This window comes from Squalius cephalus, assembly GCF_949319135.1.
Source record: "Squalius cephalus genome assembly, chromosome: 1".
Lineage (NCBI taxonomy): Eukaryota > Metazoa > Chordata > Actinopteri > Cypriniformes > Leuciscidae > Squalius > Squalius cephalus.
In genome coordinates, this window is record NC_137122.1 from 52805109 (window position 1) to 52830847 (window position 25739).

At 37.7% G+C, this 25739-nt stretch overlaps 1 protein-coding gene and 1 long non-coding RNA gene across 2 annotated transcripts; both read left to right on the forward strand.

Annotated features, from left to right (window-relative positions):
* Positions 1-899: 899 nt before the first annotated feature.
* Positions 900-25739, forward strand: LOC307159184 (tripartite motif-containing protein 16-like; the record flags this gene model as incomplete). Its single annotated transcript, XM_079872400.1, has 6 exons — positions 900-1472; positions 2829-2924; positions 3010-3243; positions 24299-24458; positions 24861-24902; positions 25129-25739. 6 exons carry the CDS (start codon positions 900-902, stop codon positions 25647-25649), a joined length of 1626 nt encoding a protein of 541 aa, XP_079728526.1. The 3' UTR covers positions 25650-25739.
* On the forward strand, positions 7877-14338 carry LOC307161571. Its single transcript, XR_013821752.1, has 5 exons — positions 7877-8100; positions 8347-8456; positions 8552-8595; positions 10184-10248; positions 13661-14338. It is a non-coding gene; the product is annotated as an uncharacterized lncRNA (long non-coding RNA).

Consider the following 25739-nt stretch of genomic DNA (forward strand, 5'->3'; position numbering starts at 1 on the left):
TTCAGGCCCCATCATGACTTTTAGCTTCTGACCAAGTCTGCATCTCAATACTAGTTTTACTTGATCTTAGTGCTGTGTTCAACACTATAAATAGATCATGACATACTCTTAAATGGATAACAAAATTACACTGGTATTCAGGGACAGGCATTAAAGTGGTTTAGATCGTACCTCTCTGAATGTTACCATTTTGTTTATTGAAACATCCAAGTTAACATCAGTAAAATATGGAGTGCCGCAGCCCGCAAGGGTCTGTTTTAGGCCCTCTGCTATTTTCAATACACATGCTGCCCCTCTGTAATATTATAAGAAAACATGGAATTAGTTTCCACTGTTATGCTGATGATACTTGGTTATATATTTCATCACGACCAGGTGAAATATCTATAAATTATCCAATTTGACAGATCTGTGTTATTGGATGACCAGTAATTTTCTTCTATTAAATTCTGTATTACTTATTGGACCAAAATTTTGTACACAAAATCTCTAAATTTTGAATCTAGAAGGATGTACTGTTACTTCAACCTCTACAGTTAAAATAAATGAATACATGATGTTAGCCCGATATTGATCTATATTATCTTAGAACTGTACATTTTTGACATATTGACATACTTTGACACAGAGATATGCATTCGTGAGTAGTCTTAATATTCGCTCTGTCATTCATGAGCTAATTTTCGTAATGTTCGACTCCACTTGAAGGACACATACAGTAAACACAGCAGTAAAGTGTGTGTGTGAACGAGGAAGCTGCTTTACAGACACTCCTATATTACACACGTCACTCAAACACAGAACCAGGAAACTATTTCAACTCCTCAGTTCAGAGAAACAGAAACTGAAGTGTTCTTGAGCTGTTGTGTGTTTGTGTCTCTCTGTATTCATGCAGTAAAATGGCAGAAGCCAGAATTTCTCAGGATGAGTTCATGTGTCCAGTGTGTCTGGATCTCCTAAAGGAACCAGTGGCCATTCCCTGTGGACACAGTTACTGTAAGATCTGTATTACAGACTGCTGGGATCAGGAGGATGAGAAGAGAGTCTACAGCTGCCCTCAGTGCAGACAGACCTTCAGTCCAAGACCTGCTTTAGCTAAAAACACCATTCTGGCTGAAGTGGTGGAGAAACTGAAGAAGACTAAACTTCCTGCTGACTGTTACGCTGGATCTGGAGACGTGGAGTGTGACGTCTGTACTGGAAGAAAATACAAAGCGGTCAAGTCCTGTCTGGTGTGTCAGGAATCTTACTGTCAAACTCATTTTGACCGTCATGAGGAATATCACTCTCGTAAACCACACAAAGTGATTGATGCCACTGGACGACTGCAGGACATGATCTGCTGTAAACATGATAAAGAGCTAGAAATGTTCTGTGTCACTGATCAAGAATGCATTTGTTTGCGGTGTAAAGAGTATGAACATAAAAACCACAAAACTGTATCAACTGCAGCACAGAGGACAGAGAAACAGGTATGAACTGAGAGGGATTGATCACGCAGAAATGAAAGTGTCTTCATTTACTCACTCATTTACTCATGTTGTCCCAAACCGGATTGACTCACTTTCTTCTGTAGATTGTAATCAATGGGGTACAAAAGTTTCAAGCTCCAAAAAGGATAAAAAAAACATAAAAGTAATCTTAACAACTAGCCTAGTGGTTTAAAAAAGAAGTGTGATTAATTGTATTAACTTGCACTTGTAGTGTACTTCAAATTAAAAGTATATTTAAAATAAAAACTGTACTTGCAGAAAATATAATATTAATGAAATGAAAGGCCATTTAAGTGCACTTAAAGAGAGTAAATGTTCATGACTTTCACTTAGCCTAATAAATACAATTTGTAAAAATGTCAAATTAAAAGTTTTACTTTAAAATGCATTTTAATAATATTTAATATTTCAATGTGACTCTTTTTTCATGCTTTAAAGAAGTGCACTTATTTTGATGTGTTGACTGACTGACCACAGTACTTGATTATAATTACAACTGTAGTGTGTTATTCGATATATTTAAAGTTAATATATTTTTAATGTACAACTTCATTATTACAGTATATTTTAGTCGGTACAGATGACAGCACACTTTAACTATATTTTAAAAACAATAGAAGTAATGATGAAATTACATATGAAGAAGTACTTAGAAATCACTAATAAGTTCAGCTAATTGCTTTAAATATGAATTTAAACTATAATACATTTTCATTTAATGGCAATTAACATGCAACTACGTGTCTGTAAACATTACATTCAGTTCACACTTAAGTATATTCTTTTAAAGTATATTATTTACATGCACTTTTTTTAAAGGAATGCTACTTTTAAAAGTGCTTTTTTTTTTTTTTTATCAATTTTGATTCACAAATCAAATCAAATCATTGATCAACTCATGTACGCAGAGCCCAAATCAAAGATGATGACATCAAAAACATCAAACTTCACTGATGCTTGTGTGATGACGTCATGATGTTTAGTCATGTGACATGCAAGAACCAATGAGATTGTGTTGTCATATTTTATTTGGCCTCTGTAAACAGCTGAGACATTCTTCAAAATATCTTCTGCTGTGTCTGACAATAGACAGAAAGTCATACAGGTTTGAAATGACATGAGGGAGAGTAAATGATGACAGAAGTATTCATATAAAACTAGGCACTGATGAAATACTGCTGACATTTCAGTTTCATATTCATTCATAATCTCATTTCAGGAAACTATGAATCAGTGGTTTGAACCTACAGTATAAACTTGCCATGCTAGATCTTTAACCCTTATTGTGTGACAGTAGTTTTATGTGTCATTTGCTGTCATTGGTTTGTCCTCCAGAAACAGCTGAAGGAGACGCAGATGAAGATCCGTCAGAGAATCCAGCAGAGACAGAAAGATCTTCATCAGCTGAGAGAGGCTGTGGAGTCTCATAAGGTGAGTCTGGAGAAGAAGAGAAGTGTGAGACGTCTCAGTTTGGACTCACTGAACTCACTGTGTGATTGTGATGTGTGTGTAACAGCGCTCTGCACACACAGCAGTGGAGGACAGTGAGAAGATCTTCACTGAGATCATCCGCTCCATTGAGAGAAGCCGCTCTGAGGCGACACAGCTGATCAGAGATCAGGAAAAGACTGCAGTGAGTCGAGCTGAAGGACGACTGGAGCGACTGGAGCAGGAGATCAATGATCTGAGGAGGAGAGACGCTGAGCTGGAGCAGCTTTCACACACACACCATCACATCCAGTTCCTGCAGGTAACAGAGATCCCAGCTAGCAGGGAACGTTCTCAGAACTTTCGCTAACATTCCCTACAAGTTTGGTTAATGTTCTAAAGAAAACATTTGAATGTAATGTTTACCGAACATTTTAAGGATGTTTTCTCATTTTAAAAAATGTTCCTATAACGTTATATGAAAACTAAGATATAACATTTTAACTGCAACATTCAAAAGATGTTTTGGGAATGTTTCTGAAATAACAAGTTGTACTATGATCTCAAAATATCATTGTCCCTATGTTTCATTATAACGAAAGAAGAACATTCTCTCTGTCACGTTAGGAAAACGTTTTGAGGATATCATTGAGAGATGAGATGTTTGTTGTTCTTTATAAAACGTTCTTTTAATGTGACAAGTTAACAAAATTATAACATTTTATTTGCAACATTTTGAGAATATTTTTGGAATGTTGCTAAAGTTAAAGTTTGTACAATGATCTCAAAATAACGTTGTCTTAATGTTTTGTCATAACAAAAGAAGAACGTTCTCTCTGTCACGTTAGGAAAATGTTTTGAGGATATCATTGAGAGATGAGGTGTTGAATGTTCTTTATAAAACGTTCTTCTAATGTGATGAGTTAACACAATTAGAACATTTTACCTGCAACATTTTGAGAATATTTTGGGAATGTTGTTAAAGTTAAAGTTTGGACAATGATCTCAATATAACATTGTCCCAATGTTTCATGATAACAAAAGAAGAACATTCTACTTGCAACATTTTGAGGATATTTTGGGAATGTTATTAAAGTTAAAGTTTGTACAATGATCTCAATATAACATTGTCCCAATGTTTCATAAAACCAAAAGAAGAACATTCTCTCTGTCACATTAGGAAAATGTTTTGAGGATATCATTGAGAGATGAGATGTTTATTGTTCTTTATAAAACGTTCTTTTAATGTGACGAGTTAACAAAATTATAACATTTTATTTGCAATATTTTGAGAATATTTTGGGAATGTTGTTTAAGTTAAAGTTTGTACAATGATCTCAAAATAACATTGTCTTAATGTTTTGTCATAACAAAAGAAGAACATTCTCTCTGTCACGTTAGGAAAATGTTTTGAGGATATCATTGAGAGATGAGATGTTGAATGTTCTTTATAAAACGTTCTTCTAATGTGATGAGTTAACACAATTAGAACATTTTACCTGCAACATTTTGAGAATATTTTGGGAATGTTGTTAAAGTTAAAGTTTGTACAATGATCTCAATATAACATTGTCCCAATGTTTCATGATAACAAAAGAAGAACATTCTACTTGCAACATTTTGAGCATATTTTGGGAATGTTGTTAAAGTTAAAGTTTGTACAATGATCTCAATATAACATTGTCCCAATGTTTCATAAAAACAAAAGAGGAACAGTCTCTCTGTCACATTAGGAAAATGTTTTGAGGATATCATTGAGAGATGAGATGTTGAATGTTCTTTATAAAACGTTCTTCTAATGTGATGAGTTAACACAATTAGAACATTTTACTTGCAACATTTTGAGCATATTTTGGGAATGTTGTTAAAGTTAAAGTTTGGACAATGATCTTAAAATAACATTGTCCCAATGTTTCATGATAACAAAAGAAGAACATTCTACTTGCAACATTTTGAGGATATTTTGGGAATGTTGTTTAAGTTAAAGTTTGTACAATGATCTCAAAATAACGTTGTCTTAATGTTTTGTCATAACAAAAGAAGAACATTCTCTCTGTCACGTTAGGAAAATGTTTTGAGGATACCATTGAGAGATGAGATGTTTATTGTTCTTTATAAAACGTTCTTCTAATGTGATGAGTTAACACAATTAGAACATTTTACTTGCAACATTTTGAGCATATTTTGGGAATGTTGTTAAAGTTAAAGTTTGGACAATGATCTTAAAATAACATTGTCCCAATGTTTCATGATAACAAAAGAAGAACATTCTACTTGCAACATTTTGAGGATATTTTGGGAATGTTGTTTAAGTTAAAGTTTGTACAATGATCTCAAAATAACGTTGTCTTAATGTTTTGTCATAACAAAAGAAGAACATTCTCTCTGTCACGTTAGGAAAATGTTTTGAGGATACCATTGAGAGATGAGATGTTGAATGTTCTTTATAAAACGTTCTTCTAATGTGACGAGTTAACACAATTAGAACATTTTACTTGCAACATTTTGAGCATATTTTGGGAATGTTGCTAAAGTTAAAGTTTGTACAATGATCTCAAAATAACTTTGTCCCAATGTTTCATAAAAACAAAAGAAGAACATTCTCTCTGTCACATTTGTAGAATGTTTTGAGGATACCATTGAGAGATGAGATGTTTATTGTTCTTTATAAAATGTTCTTCTAATGTGACGAGTTAACACAATTAGAACATTTTACCTGCAACATTTTGAGGATATTTTGGGAATGTTGCTAAAGTTAAAGTTGTACAATGATCTCAATATAACATTGTCCCAATGTTTCATGATAACAAAAGAAGAACATTCTACTTGCAACATTTTGAGCATATTTTGGGAATGTTGTTAAAGTTAAAGTTTGTACAATGATCTCAAAATAACATTATCCCAATGTTTCATGATAAAAAAGAAGAACATTCTACTTGCAATATTTTGAGGATATTTTGGGAATGTTGTTAAAGTTAAAGTTTGTACAATGATCTCAATATAGCATTGTCCCAATGTTTTGTCATAACAAAAGAAGAACATTCTCTCTGTCACATTAGGAAAATGTTTTGAGGATATCATTGAGAGATGAGATGTTGAATGTTCTTTATAAAACGTTCTTGTAATGTTATGTGTTAGCACAATTAGAACATTTTACTTGCAACATTTTAAGGATGTTTTGAGGATGTTGTTGAGATAACAGATTATATAATGTTCTCAGTAAAACATTGGCACAATGTTCCATAATAACAGAGGAGGAACATTATCAAATCAACGTTCGTAAAATGTTTTGAGTATATCACTGAGACCTGAGATGATGAGTGTTTTTAAAAAAAATTCTTGTAATGTGACGTGTTAACAAAACTAGAACATTTTAAATGTAACATTTAGCAATCAAACTACACAATTATTGTTAAATTGAGCTTGCTGGTCAGACAGCAGGCCAACAGGGTTCACGATGGAACATATGGTGCATTTAAGTCCTCCTGGGAAGTTTGTATTCATGAGGTTTTACAATTTTGTTTAATGTTTTAAATTAATGAAGCCACTGTAAACTTTATCATCACATATTATACTGTTACATATTAATGCTATCATATTTTGTGCAGGCATTAGCTTACTTCATTGTCACTGCTGAATACCTAAGTATAGTGGTATCCCACAATGTTTCCCACTGACACACCCCTAACTCTTCAAGATCGGGGTTAAAGAAAATCCTGAGCTTCCTACTCATATTCTCATCATTGTGGTGGCGTTCAACTTGTAAATACGATCTTTATGACATGACTTGAATGCACCAATAGCTCTAGCTTAATTAGGGACAATCCATACAAACACTCTTGTTAAAATACATTACAGACTGTCACAGTGAGAAGTTATTTGTCCTGTATCAACGCTAAAGGCCTAACCACTGCAGTCAACACCTTGGAGTCTATCCATGCTGTTAAATAAAAGTCTGTAGACAAGGGTTAGGGTTAGAGTTAGGGTTAGGGTTAACCTTAACCCTTAATTTCTAACCCAGACCCGGTTTCACAGAGTTTAGATTAAGCCAGGATTAGGCCTTAGTGCATTTAATTAGCTTTTAAAAATGTGCCTTAGAAAAAAGAAAAAGAAACATTACTGGTGTGCATCTTGAGACAAAACAATGGCACTGACATTTAAGATATGTCAGTGCAAGTTGCTTTCAGGTAAAACAGCTCAAACGTGCATTTTAGTCTGGGACTACAGGCTTAAACCATGCCTGTGAAATCTGGGGTATATGTTGCAACTTGTATAGAATTATGCCAATGTTAGCAAAGTGTTGTGTTGGACAGAGGATTAACCCTAAACCAAAAGGTTGTGTAACTGTGCCACACAGGGTGAAAAGCAAGTTGACATTATTAGGCATAAGAGTGTTTCTAAAGGAAAGGTCAATATTTTGTTAAAGTGCAAAAGGATTATTATGGGTCACATGAATGTAACTCTAATGTTACCATGATACCAATCCATTAGTTTTTCATGTAGGTAGGTATACAGAATTGTATATGAATAGCCTACATATGCAATGTTTGCTCTGTTTAATATATAATATGTTTGCTCTTTTAAACTGCTGTTTGGCAGAGCAGTGGTAAATATATGTTGTTATACATGGTATATATTATTTGTGTAATTTATTATTATTATTTATATGTTATTGTAAGTTTATTTTTTTTATCATGCACTGCAATGAAGACACCATTTAACCAATTGATTAAATATAACAGCCAGCTTACAAATACAACTAAATAAATAGCCGTGCACATTTTTTTCATATTCTTTCTTTTAAAACATGTAATTTTTTCCTGTAATTGCAATGTTACCACATTATTGGCTGTCTCTTCGAGTTGTTTTGAGCATGATTGGCTATTCAGACTGTCATCCAGGAATCTGGCCAATAGCAGCTATGCGCGCCTTTTACTGGTCAAGTTTGAAGTTTGAATATTCGTCTGTTAGAGTGAGTGTGTGTGTGCGCGCTGCTGCTGCTCGGGAGGATCTTCAGTACTAGCCTCCTTCGGTTCTGTGGCTTTTACATTGTTTAAAACATGGATTATTTTGCATCGTACTGTTACATTTTTATTTTGAGCGAGTTGCGGGATGTAAATGGACAACGAATTTTAACAACGTAGCCTACGTGTAACGGACATATTGCAATCTGCGGAAGGTAAATAACTTTATTTTATATAAAAATACATTCTGCTATATCAAAATATAGTGTGTTAAATTGAGAAGCTAATTTTAAATGCGATTAGAGCAATATCGATATAATGTCAATGTTTCAGGCTGCATGTGTAACGTTAGGCTAAATATTGTCAGCTAAGTTAGTTTTTGATAAAAATAAATAAAAATAAACCTCAGCATAGTCTGAGCTTTACAATGAGTGAACTGAGAACATTGTGTCTTTATACAGAGAGGAACTCGAACCACACTATGAAAACTAGGCTTTTGAATGATCGCGGGATATCGGCCTAACGTTACCGTCAAAATGATGAGTCATCATCATAATATGTTTTTGAGCTGGTGAGTAAAATTTTGCAAGCTTTTTATGTCTCTTTTAGTAAGTAAATACAAATAGCTAATAATATTGCTGTGTGTGTGTGTTTCCCATTATCCAGGAATTTTGGGAATAAATTATCCAGCCACATGATCTTCAGTTGCGGTGAGTATTGTCATAGTAAAATACACGTGAAATAGAGGCAGAACATGTAAACTCTGCTCAAAGGCACACTGGTCCAAACCCTCCAGTCAAAATTGTACCTGTCTTCTTGATATGAGTTTTTACGGGCCAAGCTGACCCAAACATAAATGTCCTTTCAAAATGAAATTATTTTCAAACCTGTATGACTTCTGTGAAACACAAGAATGTTGGGAATAAAACAACATTGGAACCCATTTTATGGAAAAAAACAAAACAGCGAAGTCATTTCTCAAGATATCTTAATTAAGGTTGTACAAAATAAATTCATACAGTTTTAAAACAACATGGAGTACCGGTAAATAACGAGAGAACTCTATTTTTTGGATGAGCTGTTCTTTTTAGGACATGTTCCCAGGGTCCTTTGCTAAATTAACCATGTTTTTTTATTATAGTAAAGTGTAGAAACAATGTTTTTATGGTGGATTGATTACAATAATTTATTGCCATTTAGTTAGTGTAGCAAAACCATGGTTAATGTTAGTAAGAGTTCTCCAGATTTATATAGCCTAACACTTAAGAAAAACATAAAAAATGGTCCTATGTCACCCAGATCAATAGTCTGTTAACACACATTAACATTGTCCCAATGTTTCATGATAACAAAAGAAGAACATTCTACTTGCAACATTTTGAGGATATTTTGGGAATGTTGTTAAAGTTAAAGTTTGTACAATGATCTCAATATAACATTGTCCCAATGTTTCATGATAACAAAAGAAGAACATTCTACTTGCAACATTTTGAGCATATTTTGGGAATGTTGCTAAAGTTAAAGTTTGTACAATGATCTCAATATAACATTGTCCCAATGTTTCATGATAACAAAAGAAGAACATTCTCTCTGTCACGTTAGGGAAATGTTTTGAGGATATCATTGAGAGATGAGATGTTGAATGTTCTTCATAAAACGTTCTTCTAATGTGACGAGTTAACACAATTAGAACATTTTACTTGCAACATTTTGAAAAAATAAAATAAAATAAACCTCAGAATAGGAGCTTTACAATGAGGGAACTGAGAACATTGTGTCTTTATACATAACATAAATGTCCTTTCAAAATGAAATTATTTTCAAACCTGTATGACTTACTTCTCTGAAACACAAGAATGTTGGGAATAAAACAACATTGGAACCCATTTTATGAAAAAAAAAAAAAAAAAAAAACAGCGAAGTCATTTCTCAAGATATCTTAATTAAGGTTATACAAAATAAATTCATACAGTTTTGGAACAACATGGAGTACCGGTAAATAACGAGAGAACTCTATTTTTTGGATGAGCTGTTCTTTTTAGGACATGTTCCCAGGGTCCTTTGCTAAATTAACCATGGTTTTTATTATAGTAAAGTGTAGAAACAATATTTTTATGGTGGATTGATTACAATAATTTATTACCATTTAGTTAGTGTAGCAAAACCATGGTTAATGTTAGTAAGGGTTCTCCAGATTTATATAGCCTAACACTTAAGAAAAACATAAAAAATGGTCCTATGTCACCCAGATCAATAGTCTGTTAACACACATTAACACACTTTTTACATTTTCTTAAGATCAAGCATTGGACCAATGTTTACGGAGCAGAACAGGCACCAACAGAGAAACAAGTCCATCACTAGTAAGTATCCACTGCATTTTATAAAACCGTAGTCAATTTTAAACGCACAATGCACTCCAAAATAAAAATGATCTATTTTTTTCTCCCTCGTGCCAGATTTATATCTGTCCCAGATTTATATCTGACTTTCTTTCCACAGAGATTTTTAGAAAAATTATCATTAAAGAGAATCATATAAAGAGAAATGTGGGAGGAGCTTGAATTTATTGCCTAGCCCTGTTTGTTTGAACCGCAAGAGCCGTCAAAGCTTATGCTACTCCTATGTCATGCACCGACAAGAGCCTTTTATAGTCAACACGTCGGACGCAAGCAACTTGCAGTTTTGCCCCCACCAACAACGCATAGTATTGCATACAACGGTGCGTCGCGTATCAAAAACTGGGACGACACACATAGACGCATATGGCGGCCGAAGTGTAGTGATGCGTAGCCTTGCAGGCGCATATGCGTATCGATGCGTTGACTCTATAACTCTTTGGGCGTAATTTGACTTGCATATGGCTGTCTGCTGGAAGCTAGTTATTTAAGTCGATAAAATTATAAATATGGTAGGGCTGGGGGAATTAACACGTTAATCTTCGCGATTAATTTGAGATGCTTAACGAGTTTATAAAAAAAATGCAATTAACGCAGCACTTTCTTTTGCCTCATTTTAATGACTTCCTGTTGCGGAAAAGGCTGCAAAATATGCCGTCCCGCCCCTCCGTGTTTGGCGATCAGGTTTTATTCTCGCGCAGCTTTCATGAGCGGGTCTTTTCCGCGCCGTGCTCTCCATTCCGTGTGTGTGTGTCGGCGCACTGACACACACACACAACACTGAGCAAACATTGAGCTCTTTGCTCAATGTTAACGGCCCAAACGCTCCAATCATGTACCGATCATGCACTGGAAAAGCAAAGTCAAATAACGTGAAATTTCTCAGTAGTAGACTTCTGTGAAATAGCCCTACTGAGCTGGTATAGTCATGCTGACAACAATGGTAAAATTACCTGCTCTGATCACATGCTCTTGTAATAGGCTAATAGCTTTGTAGGACTATGTTTTATTTTGATAATTAGTAAAAAAAAAAAATTATAATAATAAATTGTTAAATTTATTATGTTGATTGATTATTGAAAATAATAATATATTGATATATTGATGTTTAATATTATTTTAATACAGGGCTATTTTCTGTTCCTTTTTTTCCTTTTTGTTGTTTAATTAGGTTATTCTAAGTTTAAATATTGATGATTACAAGCTTGGGGGAAATGCAATTAATTGCATATAATTACAGCAAATTGTGTAAATAATCAGTTACTTTTTTTAATCAATTCCCAGCCCTAAAATATAAAATATGGATATGTTTCTTACACAAACGCATCACTTCGCTTCACCTTTCGCCTTTATTAACCTGCCAGAGCCGTGTGGAGTACTTTTATCATGGATGGATGCATTTTTATGGACTTGTCAAAAAAATCCCACAGGGAGCTACAGAATAAGAAATCTTTGAAGTCCACTTTTTTAACTGTCTGTTTCCATCAGTAAAATTACAGGTTTTTTTTTCTCTCAGAATTGTGAGGCAAGAACACACAATTGCAAGAAAATATCAGAATTGTGAGCTGTCTTTTTTACTCCCCTCAGAATTCACCCTTCGAGGGAGTTTGATTGACAGGTATTTTTTACATTTTTATTTTACCAAAAATATTTTTTTCTTTGTTTCAACTTTCATATCAAAAGTAACCTGCTCTGTCTTGTCTCTGCGTTTAAACGTTTCAGCGTTTTTTCTGTGATCCGCAATGTATTTTTCATTGCGTGACAACATGATGTGTGGCGTGAGAGCGCCATGGCTTGTTGGACATAGCAACAGTAACTAAAGGGGGCGGGTCTTTGCAAATTGCATTAACCATGGCTGCCTGTTAATTATCACTGGACTACTTCGCTCTCGCATCTCCCAAAAGTTAATTTTTTTTTGTTTTCTTGATTCCATTTGAATGGTTTAATTAAATTGCTATAACCAATTATTTAAAATGTAATGATTTAAGCAAAACGTTCTTCAAAGGTTAAACCAAACTTTTATTTGACGGATTGCCGTGTAGACCTTTGAGTTTCTCTGTGTTTTATGATATGATGATAGTTTTTCTCAAATGAAGCTAAAATGCTGCTGAAGTGACTCTCAGAGCGGCTGTATTGATGAAGTGCATTAATGTTCTCATATAGAAAAGACAGCAAAAAAAAAATAAGCCAGAATTGCTTTTTTTTCTCAGGTTTCACTAATTTATCCTGTGATTCTGACTTTCAAACGGCCAATTGCGAGTTTATATCTCGCACTTCTGAGAAAAAAAAGTTTGAATTGTGATTCGCAATTACCTTTTTTAAAAATTGTATTCCATGGCGGAAACAAGCTTTCATATGCACAGACAGTAGCTCACATTTAACATGCAGATTGTGCGCACACAGAAACCTACTGGAGCACAAAAAGTTAGTGTCAACACTGTCCTGTGATTTCTCAATAAGAAACAGAATTTATAGCATATTTTTCTTTCTGCTTTTGAAGTAACTAAAACTTACAGCTTAGCTAATAGCAAAGAGACGATTCACAGGTATGATTAAATCACACTAGAAATTGTTCTATCTCAAATGCAGTACTACATTATCTGTATCTGATTTAAAACAAGCAGAAATCTGTAAGAAATGTAACAATCCATAGACAATATAACTGATGAAAATGAGCTGTTACATCAGAGCAAAAGCATCGTGGGCAGTGCTGTGACATGCTGCAGCTGTGCTCAAGGCTACCTGAGTTCGAGGTTCACACTTCTCAAGCCAAGTTTGTAGTTTGTTAAAATAATTTAGCCTCTAGTTGTGTTATTAAAGGGATACTCCACTTTTTTTGGAAATAGGCTCATTTTACAACTCCCCCAGAGTTAAACAGTTGAGTTTTACCGTTTTCGAATCCATTCAGCCGAGTTTCTGATATTTGGAAGAATATCAGTAACCAGACAGTTTCTGGTCTCATTGACTTCCATAGTAGGAAAAAATATATACTATGGAAGTCAATGAGACCAGAAACTGTCTGGTTACTGACATTCTTCTAAATATCAGAAACTCGGCTGAATGGATTAGAAAACGGTAAAACTCAACTGTTTAACTCTGGGGGAGTTGTAAAATGAGCCTATTTCCAAAAAAAGTGGAGTATCCCTTTAACATGTATATAATGGATTAAGTATATGTTTTAAATTACAGAAACAAAATAGATACTCATAAGGTATCATATTTATACTTTTAAATAAACTAATCTAATTAATTTCTGATTAATAATTAGGCTGGTTAATTTTGAAAGTTTTCAAAGTCAATATTGCTTGTGATCTTAATATGTAATATGTATTTGTATTATTTTTTGTTTACACTGTTGCATGATCTTCTTTTATAGGCTATGAGGAAAAACTCTACCATGCACACAGAGAATGGAGCTCAATTCTGCTAACTGGGATAGCAGCTGAAAAAGAAGAGAAGAACAGTAGAACACCTATTAATGCAGATGACTTTATTCTTTTTCTGCAAGAACCAAGACAACCAAAGACTGATGATGAGCGCTCTGAGCAAACAGCAGTCAAGACGTGTGATTGCACATTGGACTTTACTGAGTTCTTCATTTAATGTTGGGCATCTACTGTACGCAGAACTTCTAATAATTTATGTGAATGCCATTCATAAACCTGTTAGATTTTTGTTTTATTTAGAGATTAATAAAATTGTATGTTTTAACAATGTTATAGCTAAGCATTTTTTATGTTTAAGAGAACATTTTGGGAACAAAAATAAAACTTCCCACTAAAAAAATTATTAGAATGTTAAGTAGTATTTTTAAGAGTATTTTTAGGGAATGTTATCCTAACTTTTAGAAGAACGTTCTAAGAATAAAAATAAAACTTCCTGCTAAAAACTTTATAAGAATAAAGGGATAATGTTCTAAAAATGTTATGATTAAACATTTATAGAAGGTCATCATCACAAAACATTTTTAGAGTGTTCTTAGAGAATGTTATCCTACCTTTTAGGAGAAATAATGTTCTAACAATATTATCATTAAACATTTTTATAATGTTGTAAAAAAAAAATGTTATCTGAACTTTTAAAAGAACATTCTGGGAACAAAAATAAAAACACCCCCTGAAAACTTTCTAAGAACGTTAGAGAATAATGTTGTAAGAATGGTACACCTAAACATTTTAATAATGTTTTTAAATAATGTTATCCGAACATCTAAAAGAACATTCTGGGAACAAAAATAAAACTATCCGCTTACAACATTATAAGAACGTTAGAGAATAATGTTATAAGAATGTTATTACTAAACATTTTAATAATGTTTTTAGAAAATGTTCTCTAAACATTTAAAAAAACATTCTGGGAACAAAAATAAAACTACCCGCTGAAAACGTTCTATGAACGTTAGAGAATAATGTTATAAGAACGTTATTACTAAACATTTTAATAATGTTTTTAAAAAAAAGTTATACGAACATTTATAAGAACATTCTGGGAACAAAAATAAAACTACACGCTAAAAACATTATAAGAATGTCAGAGAATAATGTTATAAAAATGTTACTACTAAACATTTTAATAATGTTTTTAGAAAATGTTCTCTAAACATTTAAAAAAACATTCTGGGAACACAAATAAAACTACCCGCTGAAAACGTTCTGAGAAAATTAGAGAATAATGTTAAAAGAATGTTACTACTAAACATTTTAATAATGTTTTTAAAGAATGTTCTCCAAACTTTTAAAAGAACATTCTGGGAACAAAACTAAAACTAGCCGCTGAAAACTTTCTAAGAACGTTAGAGAATAATGTTAAAAGAATGTTACTACTAAACATTTTAATAATGTTTTTAAAGAATGTTCTCCAAACTTTTAAAAGAACATTCTGGGAACAAAACTAAAACTAGCCGCTGAAAACTTTCTAAGAATGTTAGAGAATAATGTTAAAAGAATGTTACTACTAAACATTTTAATAATGTTTTTAAAGAATGTTCTCCAAATTTTTAAAAGAACATTCTGAGAACAAAACTAAAACTAGCCGCTGAAAACATTTATAGAACAATACATGCTAATGTTCTTAGAACATTTTTAGAACAAAAAATTTCTAGCTGGGATCTAGAAGAAATGGATCATAGTGGACTTGAGCAAGAGACTCACAGAGAAACATTTCATGAGAGCAGAATGAGACTAACTTAAGCAGGACAAAAAAACACTCTAAAGCTCAGCTATTTGCATTTAATAAAAACATTAAACTATTCCACATTCATTTAACCCCCTGAGGTCGGCTATCGCGCCGGCGCGATAGGCTCGTTTTTTTCCGTATGAGTGCAAAAATAAAATAAAAAAAAAATATTAATTTTTATCTTATATGCTTGTGTTATACATTACAGTTTTTTTCAATCGCTAACAAGCGCTTACCCATACTTCAGATAATTTTTCTAAACTCTTAACACAGACTCACACCTACAAAACACAATTGGCCAAATGGTTAATTGTCTTCTCAAAAACACATTTTGTTAAATATACACTAACTCTTCATTTCAAAACAGAACACATGTTTCTCTGTGCACACACTAACTTTACCAAAACACTGGAAATCTGACTCAAAATGAAATTATTCTGTCAAAGAATAACACTTGTTTTCACTTCACAAGGTACATGCAGTCAATCAAAGTACACCAGGTTTCAAAATACTGGCTATTGTTGACATTACTAAAACTGCATAGACTTTTATGTTTCAGTTTTACAGGTATCTGCATGCAAAACATGCAATCCACCGTTTTACACTAAATTTCTTGGTTGGGAACTGTATGTCCACATGTACAGTACTGTTCACATTCATAAACATTCCAGTAAAAAGCAAATCAGTTTTTATTCCTTTACTGTTTACTACAGGAGGTACAGTAGAAAAATATCCATGAAACACACAAGAGCATTCTGAACAAAAAAACAACAGCAAAAACATTACATTTTGTCCAGGTCGACGCCTTTTGGCCAGATTGAATCCTGCCTCATCTATGTATATGAATTCATGAGGGGCCTGGTTGGCCTCCAATTCCATAACTCTCAAAACAAAGTTTATGTAAATCATATCATCACTGTATACTATACTGTACTGTAACATATTACTGTGTAGGTTACCTACTTGCAAAGTGCAAAGCTTATAGAACTGGACATTGAATTGAATATACAGTACACTATATCTGGACATATTGTCGTTGTAGCTCCTTGACTCTCTCACTGATATATTGTTTTTGAACTGATATCATTGCAGAAGCAGAGTTTTTTTTAAAAAAAACTTTCATATTGTAAAATATTAGTACAATTTGAAATAACTGATTTCTTTTTAAAAATATGTATGTCATGTGTAAAATGTAATTTACAGTATTCCTGTGATGAAAAGCTGGATTTTCATCATCATTACAGGAAGATTGTCACGGTTCATGAATCGGCTGTCTCTCACTGATGTGTCTGCGTGAGTGTAATTGTGTGGGTGTGGTTACTCGTTGTGTTAATTAGTGTCACCAGCTGTCATCAATCCCAGGTTCCTTTATATGCCCAGTAACTTCACTCTCATGTTGTCAGATCGTTGTGGTTGTTTCCCGGTGTGTGTCCTGTGCTCGTGCCTCGTCTACAAGGTTCCTCGTCTGGATTTCGTCAGTTCTTCGTGTCGTCTGGATTTCGTCAGTTCCTCGTGTCGTCTGGATGTTCCACGGTTCCTGGGTTTCACTCGAGCACGCTTACCACTGCACCACCACCGGATCGCCATCTCGTCCCTGCTTCAACAGCCACCTGAGTGTTTGTCCCCGACCTGTGTGTTTACATCTTACCACCAACAATAAACTGAGTTTTACTTGCATCTTGCATCCTCCTATTATTTCCTCACAGAACGATCTGACCAATCATGGACGCAGCAAGCACAACTCAACTCAACGATTTCATCGCTCAATGCATCACACGTATGGACCAACAAGAGGAGAACGTCTCGGGCACAGGTCGTGCGGTACAAGCACTCATGAAGCAGGTGTCCGAGCTCTCCCAACAGGTACAACAGCTACGGATTCCCACTGCGCCCCCCACACCGCCCGTTCCCCCACCACCAGCGCCCGCAGCAGCGGAAGGACCGGAGCCACGCCTACCTACACCTGAGGGGTATTCCGGTGAGCCTGAATATTGCAGAGCATTCCTCACGAGATGTTCCATGCATTTTGCCTTGCAGCCACGCACTTTCCAGAGTGAACATGCAAAGGTGGCATTTGTATTGACCCTGCTGTCAGGGAAAGCAGCGCTTTGGGGAACGGCGGTGTGGGAGAACGGAAACAACTGCTGCACCTCGTTCCAGGCACTCTCCGAGGAGATGAGGAGAGTGTTCGATCGTGCAGTGGCGGGTAAGGAGGCGGCCAGATTACTCGCCGAACTGCGACAGGGGGAAGGCTCGGTGGCGGACTATTCCATTCAGTTCCGCACCCTGGCCGCAGAGTGCCGTTGGAACGAGGAGGCGCAGTGGGATATGTTCCTGCATGGGCTGGCTGACCGCGTTCAAAAGGAGATATATACTTTGGACTTACCTGAGTCATTGAACGGACTGGTGGATCTTGCTCTGAGAGTGGACGCTCGACTGAATCGTGTGACCAGATTGACGCATCCCAGCCGTCCACAGCCCGACACGGGGGACCACCAGCCCGGTGGTGTGAGCGCGGTCAGCCCCGCATTCGACCACGAGCCCATGCAGGTGGGGAGAGCTCGGCTTTCCCGGGAGGAGAGGGAAAGGCGGAGATCCCAAGGACTCTGCCTATACTGTGGCCGGGCGGGCCATTTCATCCACTCCTGCCCGGCAAAAGAAGCAAGCCCGGTAGTAAGTATGAGGCTACTATCGGGTGGGATCTCCGCCGAAAAGACCTCATCACCATCATCGACCCTCCTCCCGGTAAGACTGAGATGGCGAACGTCGACGCACTGCACCAATGCACTACTGGATTCGGGAGCGGAGGGTAATTTCATGGACTCCAAACTTGCACTTAAACTTCAGATTCCCGTCACTCCCCTCCCGCACCAGATTATCGTCAACGCACTCAATGGACAGGAACTTCCCCGGATTACGCATTCTACTGAAAACATCACCCTCATCACTTCTGGCAATCACACAGAACTCATCTCATTTTTACTCATGGACTCACCACTTGCACCAGTGGTTTTGGGACACCCGTGGCTTTCAAGACACAACCCCCGTGTCGACTGGTGCACTAATACTGTTTCCACATGGAGTAACCACTGTCATGAGTCCTGTTTAGTGTCTGCCTGTCCCTCTGTGTCTGGTTCTGTGTTTCAGGGTGAGGCAGCGGATTTGTCTAACGTGCCCGCGGAGTACCTCGACCTGAAGGAAGTGTTCAGTAAGTCTCGTGCTGCTTCTCTCCCTCCGCATCGTTCCTATGACTGTGCGATAGATCTACTGCCAGGTAAATCTCCGCCTAAGGGCAAACTTTACTCTCTTTCTGTTCCCGAGAGGGAGGCCATGGAGAAATATATTTCTGATTCTCTAGCCTCTGGATTCATCCAGCCTTCCTCTTCTCCTGCGGGGGCGGGGTTCTTTTTCGTTGGGAAGAAGGATGGTTCTCTGCGGCCTTGCATTGATTACCGAGAGCTGAACAACATCACGGTAAAGAATTCTTATCCTTTGCCGTTGATGTCTTCAGCTTTCGAGAGGTTGCAGGGAGCATCCATTTTCACGAAACTGGACTTACGCAATGCATATCATTTGGTTCGCATCAGGAAGGGGGATGAATGGAAAACCGCTTTTAATACCCCCAGGGGGCACTTTGAATATTTGGTTATGCCTTTCGGGCTTTCCAACAGCCCAGCGGTTTTCCAGGCACTCGTGAATGACGTGTTGAGAGACATGGTAGATCAGTTCATATATGTTTACCTGGATGACATATTGATTTTTTCTTCGTCTCTCCAGGAACACGTTCAACACGTCAGACGAGTGCTCCAGAGACTGTTAGAGAATGGGCTTTTTGTCAAGGCGGAGAAATGCGCGTTTCATGCACAGTCTGTTCCCTTCCTAGGGTACATCATCTCTTCTGAGGGAGTGCGCATGGATCCTGACAAGGTTAAGGCTGTGGTTGATTGGCCAAGTCCAGATTCCCGTAAGGCCCTACAGCGGTTTCTGGGGTTCGCCAATTTTTACCGGCGTTTCATTCGCAATTTCAGCCAACTAGTCGCACCTCTGACTGCCTTGACCTCCCCCCGAACGACGTTCAGGTGGTCGAACACTGCCGAGGCAGTGTTCACCAACCTCAAGAGTCGCTTCGTTTCGGCTCCAATTCTTGTCACCCCTGATCCCACACGTCAGTTCGTGGTGGAGGTCGACGCGTCAGAGGTGGGAGTAGGAGCAGTGCTTTCACAACGCGCTTCCTCAGACGACAAGATGCATCCCTGCGCGTTTTTTTCTCATCGACTATCGCCTGCCGAACGTAATTATGACATTGGTAACAGAGAGTTGTTGGCGGTCAAGTTAGCGTTGGAGGAGTGGCGTCATCGGTTAGAGGGTTCGGGGGTACCCTTTATCGTTTGGACCGATCACAAGAATCTTGAATACATCAGATCTGCTAAAAGACTCAACTCCAGGCAAGCTCGGTGGGCTCTTTTTTTCGGACGTTTTGATTTTGTTCTCTCGTACCGCCCGGGTTCCAAGAACATCAAACCCGACTCTTTATCTCGTATTTTTGATCCATCCGAACGCCCGGTGACTCCCGAGTGTATTTTACCTGAGAAGGTTGTCATCTCCACTCTGGTATGGGAGGTCGAATCGAGGGTCAAGACAGCCCTAGAAGGGGTAACGCCTCCGCCTGGTTGCCCACCGAGTCGTTTGTTTGTTCCGGAGGGGTTACGGTCCGACGTTATTCGATGGGGTCATTGCTCCAACGTGGCGTGTCATCCAGGAGTGACTCGCACGAGTTTTCTAGTTAAGCAACGATTCTGGTGGCCATTAATGGCTCGCGACATTCACGATTTTGTTTTGGCTTGCTCAGTCTGTGCCACTGGTAAGACATCTAACCAACCCCCAGACGGGTTACTTCGACCGCTGCCTGTCCCTTCGAGACCCTGGTCCCATATCGCTCTAGATTTTGTCACCGCCCTCCCGCCCTCCAAAGGCATGACGGTTGTTTTAACCGTAGTGGACCGGTTCTCGAAGGCGGCACATTTCATCCCCTTGCCCAAATTACCTTCAGCCAAGGAGACAGCGGTCACAGTCATAGATCACGTCTTTCGGTTACATGGCCTCCCGATGGACGTGGTCTCTGACAGAGGTTCCCAATTCGTATCCAAATTTTGGCGAGAATTTTGTAAGTTACTGGGGGCCACGGTCAGTCTGTCCTCGGGCTATCATCCACAGAGCAATGGTCAGTCTGAACGAGCCAACCAGGACCTCGAGAGAATGTTGCGATGTTTGGTTGCCAAGAATCCGTCGTCCTGGAGCCAACAGCTTTCTATGGTGGAGTACGCCCACAATTCATTACCAGTGTCATCCACGGGCCTTTCGCCATTTAAGTGTAGTTTAGGTTACCAGCCACCAATTTTTCCGAGTCTGGAATCCGAGGTCGCGGTCCCCTCCGCTCACGCATTCGTCCAGAGGTGCCGCCGTACTTGGACTAGAGCCCGTGAGACTCTACTCCAAGCGGGGGGGCGCATGAAGGCCAAGGCCGATCGCCACCGGTCAAAGCCTCCCGTCTACGTCGTGGGTCAAAAAGTGTGGCTTTCTACCAAGAATATTCCGCTCCGCTCCGTGTCTAACAAGTTAGCTCCCAAATTCATTGGCCCGTTTCCTGTCACCAAGATTATTAGTCCGGTGACAGTCCGACTCAAACTCCCTCCTGCGTACAGGAGAATTCACCCCGCCTTCCATGTGTCTAAAGTCAAGCCCGTGTTTTATTCTCACTTTAATCCGCCTGCCCCGGTTCCCCCCCCGCCGCGACTCGTAGATGGGGAACCTACGTATTTGGTACACCGTATTCTGGACTCGAGACGGAGGGGACGCGGATTTCAGTACTTGGTGGACTGGGAGGGTTACGGTCCGGAGGAGAGAAGTTGGGTACCTGCTAGAGACATTCTGGATCACTCCCTTATCGATGATTACAATCGACAGGTAAGGTTGTCTGGGAACGCCAGGAGGCGTTCCTAGGGAGGGGGGTACTGTCACGGTTCATGAATCGGCTGTCTCTCACTGATGTGTCTGCGTGAGTGTAATTGTGTGGGTGTGGTTACTCGTTGTGTTAATTAGTGTCACCAGCTGTCATCAATCCCAGGTTCCTTTATATGCCCAGTAACTTCACTCTCATGTTGTCAGATCGTTGTGGTTGTTTCCCGGTGTGTGTCCTGTGCTCGTGCCTCGTCTACAAGGTTCCTCGTCTGGATTTCGTCAGTTCTTCGTGTCGTCTGGATTTCGTCAGTTCCTCGTGTCGTCTGGATGTTCCACGGTTCCTGGGTTTCACTCGAGCACGCTTACCACTGCACCACCACCGGATCGCCATCTCGTCCCTGCTTCAACAGCCACCTGAGTGTTTGTCCCCGACCTGTGTGTTTACATCTTACCACCAACAATAAACTGAGTTTTACTTGCATCTTGCATCCTCCTATTATTTCCTCACAAAGATGCATATGGACTCGAAAAGCTTGTTTCTTCATGACATTGTTCAAAAGCAACACATTTTGCTAGCAATCAAAATCACATTTTGCTAAAATCATGAAATTTACAAAAATGGTAAAAGTTTCATGTAAATGGTAAATAAATGCAGTCCATACTGTATCTAAGGTTTGGAATATTGTTTTTGCTGTTGTGGGATGTTGTGTGTTAACATTTGTAAATACTACAAAAACACTCTATAATTTTGTTGGGAGGTATAGCTTGTCTGTTAAGAAAATTTAAGCATTATGGAAATGTGTTCACTGACTGCATATTGTGTGAAAAATACAAGAAATATGTGAATGGTATGGCCACAAAAGACTGATGCTGTGCTAATTGTGTTTAGAGTTTTGAAAATGTGAACACTGGTTGGACAAACGCTTGTTAGCGACTGAAAAAAACTGTAATCGATCCTGTTTAGTGTGTATTTTTTTTGTGTATGCTCATAATAAAAACAAAGTGTTGTGCTTTTCGCCAAATAAAGAAAAATAAACATGATGCGAGTTCTGCCTACTCTCCGTCAGTGAAGTCAATTCTGAAACGCGTCCGAAAATGAACTGTAACTCAGCGAATACTCAGTCAAACAGGCATACAGTCACACAGGCATGAAGCTTGAATTCTCTTCTTTCAAATGAAGTAATTTTTATAAAAAACAAATATTCACAGTTTATATAATATGTATGTAAAGAGAGAGATGTCAGTCGTTCTCATCTCAGCTAATTAAGTTTTAATGTGACTCCGCCTACGGAGACCGCGCTATTCAAACGCAAATGTGAGGCGATCCATACAAACCTGTGAAACGCCCACATCCGCTGGATAAGGCCGGTGAAACACTGGATGCGTGACGTAAGCGTCTCAGCTGCGTGGCGTGTCCGTTTTTATTTCGGCTCCCATCCATGTTAACAGTTTAGAGTTTGCATACTGCCTGTGTGAGACGCGCGTCTCAGGCGCGGCACGAGCCGCGTGGAAAACGCGTGCATTCTAGAAATAGAACCGACGCCTATTTTTCACGTGACACGCAAGCGTCTTGGAAGCGTTTCCATGCAAAATTGAATAGGAAAATCTGTTTATTTGTCATTTTGACACGAATACATATTAATAAATGTCCTTTTGATGTTTAAAAGTGTCTAGGTTTTGACATAAATGTAAATATAAATGTAATTTTACAAAATATGATCGATTTTCAAATACTGCTGTATTGAATGAACAGCTTTTAGCAAACTCTATTGCTATACTGAGATGAGGAATATATACTGTATGTGTTTTGTCAAAAATAAAGTCATCAACTAACTAATGAATCCTTTACTTTGAAATACGTATGATAAAATGTATACTTTAGTTTTGAAAGACGTTGACTAGTTTTGAAAAGATTATAAAGTATGTATGTGCATGCATATATATATGTGTGTGTGTATATATGAAGAGTTCAGATGCAAAAGCCTCTAAATGCCATCTGCAATTTTCTCCTAGAATGATCATTTTTATGAAGCTTGTATATTTAAGTTAGCTATAGGTGACACACCTGAATGAATGGCTCATTAAGTATGCAGGGACGTAGTCTCACCAGGTGTGAACTACTAAATATGCATGATGCTGTTGGAGCGTTTACGCCCCATCCGCATATTGGCTTTCCAAACTAAAAGTGTTTCACAAAACTAAAATCAATGTATCGTTTTTTTGTGAATGATTAGGCAGGATGATTTTCATATCATTTTGAAGAAAAAACACTAGGCGATGACATCCATTAGTCAAAAGTCTTATTGCCACATATTTAGTATGTGTTTTGTGGCCTTATTTCAGAAACTTTAATTTTTAGTTTTTTCGATAACCATCCATAAACATTATTCTCTCAAAAATGAAAACATGTACATACATGTGGCTCACATATTATTGAAGTCCTGTTTGTGCTATATAGAGTGAATTTACACCTTTGCCATTAATATGTTTATAAGCAACTGAAAAAAGCACAAATGTCAGGGCATGTCAGAACATCTCAAGGACCCCAAAAACACCCCAGACCCCAGAGGGTTAACTGCAAATAACATGCAATTAAGTTTCTGAAAACATTACAGCCAATCTGCACTTGTATATGTTTAAAGTATATTATTTCTGTTACAAGTACGGTACTTTCTTTTTCACAAGGAGTGTAAGTGTGAAATCCTAGAGTTTGTAGCATTAAATGATGAATATGAGAAGAATGTGCTGATTGTGTGAAAGTGCTGGATTGAAGCGAGTCACTGAAGAGAAGTGAAGTCAACAAGAGCCGCTCAGATCTGATATAGTGCAGGTTATTGGCTGAAGTGTGGAGATGATGAGTTTTGATTTCTGTTTTCTGTAGAGTTTCCAGTCTCTCTCAGCACCTCCTGAATCTACAGACGAACCCGACGTTTCCTTCAGTTCTCTCTCCTCTTTTGATGGCGTGAGAGAATCTGTCCGTCAGCTGAGAGACAAACTGGAGGATTTCTGTGAAGAGGAGCTCAAGAAGATCTCTGATAGAGGTAAAGTCCTGCGCCTCGTTTATACAGACGTGTGGAGAATGATCCGAAATATGAACGTACAACAGTTTCTAAAATGTTCCTATGATTTATAAAACATGCGCACAAATAAAATCCCCTTTATAAATCACAGTTCATCTTTAATTCAAGTGCATCAACTCTACAGAACAGCCACAAACATCCCTTGATGGTTTAGAAGTAATAAATACTTATGTATATATTGAAATTTAAATCCATTGAAATTTAGGATTGAATCCGATACGTGTGTTTTATATATGAGGCATCTGGAGATTCTTCTGTTCTCAGAAATGAGTCCTGCATCATCTAATATCAGATTAGAAACGTCTTAGAAATGGATGTATTTTATCTTGTCATTTCTCTTCACACTGTTCATGTCTGTTTATTTCACCAACATGAATCCCAAGACCAGGAACGACTTCCTACAATGTAAGTCACTGAGAAACAAGCAGAAAAACTCACTGAATGTGTTCATGTTCTTCCTGTAGAAGGAGAAATAAACATGATAGAAGAGTTTATAATTGATCATGTAAATGATGATTTGCACAGGATATCTGATCAGCTGTACTGAGACACTGATGATACATTGTTCAGATACATTAAAAGATCAGACAGATTCACAATTCCTGATTCTGATGTGTTTTCTCTCCATCAGATTCCCATCAGCTGACTCTGGATCTGAACACAGTGAATAAACGCCTCAGTCTGTCTGAGAGGAACAGAGTGATTACTGTCCCTTACACACAACAGTCGTATCCTGATCATCCAGACAGATTTGATTGGTGGCTTCAGGTGTTGTGTAGAGAGAGTGTGTGTGGACGCTGTTACTGGGAGATTGAGTGCAGTGGTGAATATGTGTCTATATCAGTGTCATATAAGAGCATCAGCAGAAAGGGATCGGGTATTAAGTGTTGTTTTGGACGTAATGATCAGTCCTGGAGTCTGTTCTGCTCTTCCTCCAGATACTCATTCATACACAATAACATAGAGACTGTTCTCCCTGTAAAGCCCATCAGCAGAAGAATAGGAGTGTATGTGGATCACAGTGCAGGAACTCTGTCCTTCTACAGCGTCTCTGACACAATGAGCCTCATCCACACAGTCCAGACCACATTCACTCAGACGCTCTATCCTGGGTTTTATGTTGATTCTGGATCATCAGTGAAACTGTGTTGATGTTTCAGAATAGACTGTAGAGAGATTTTACCCATAATGCTTTGAGCTGCACGATAAATCAGTAACAGTGAGATGTTACAGAGACTCTTG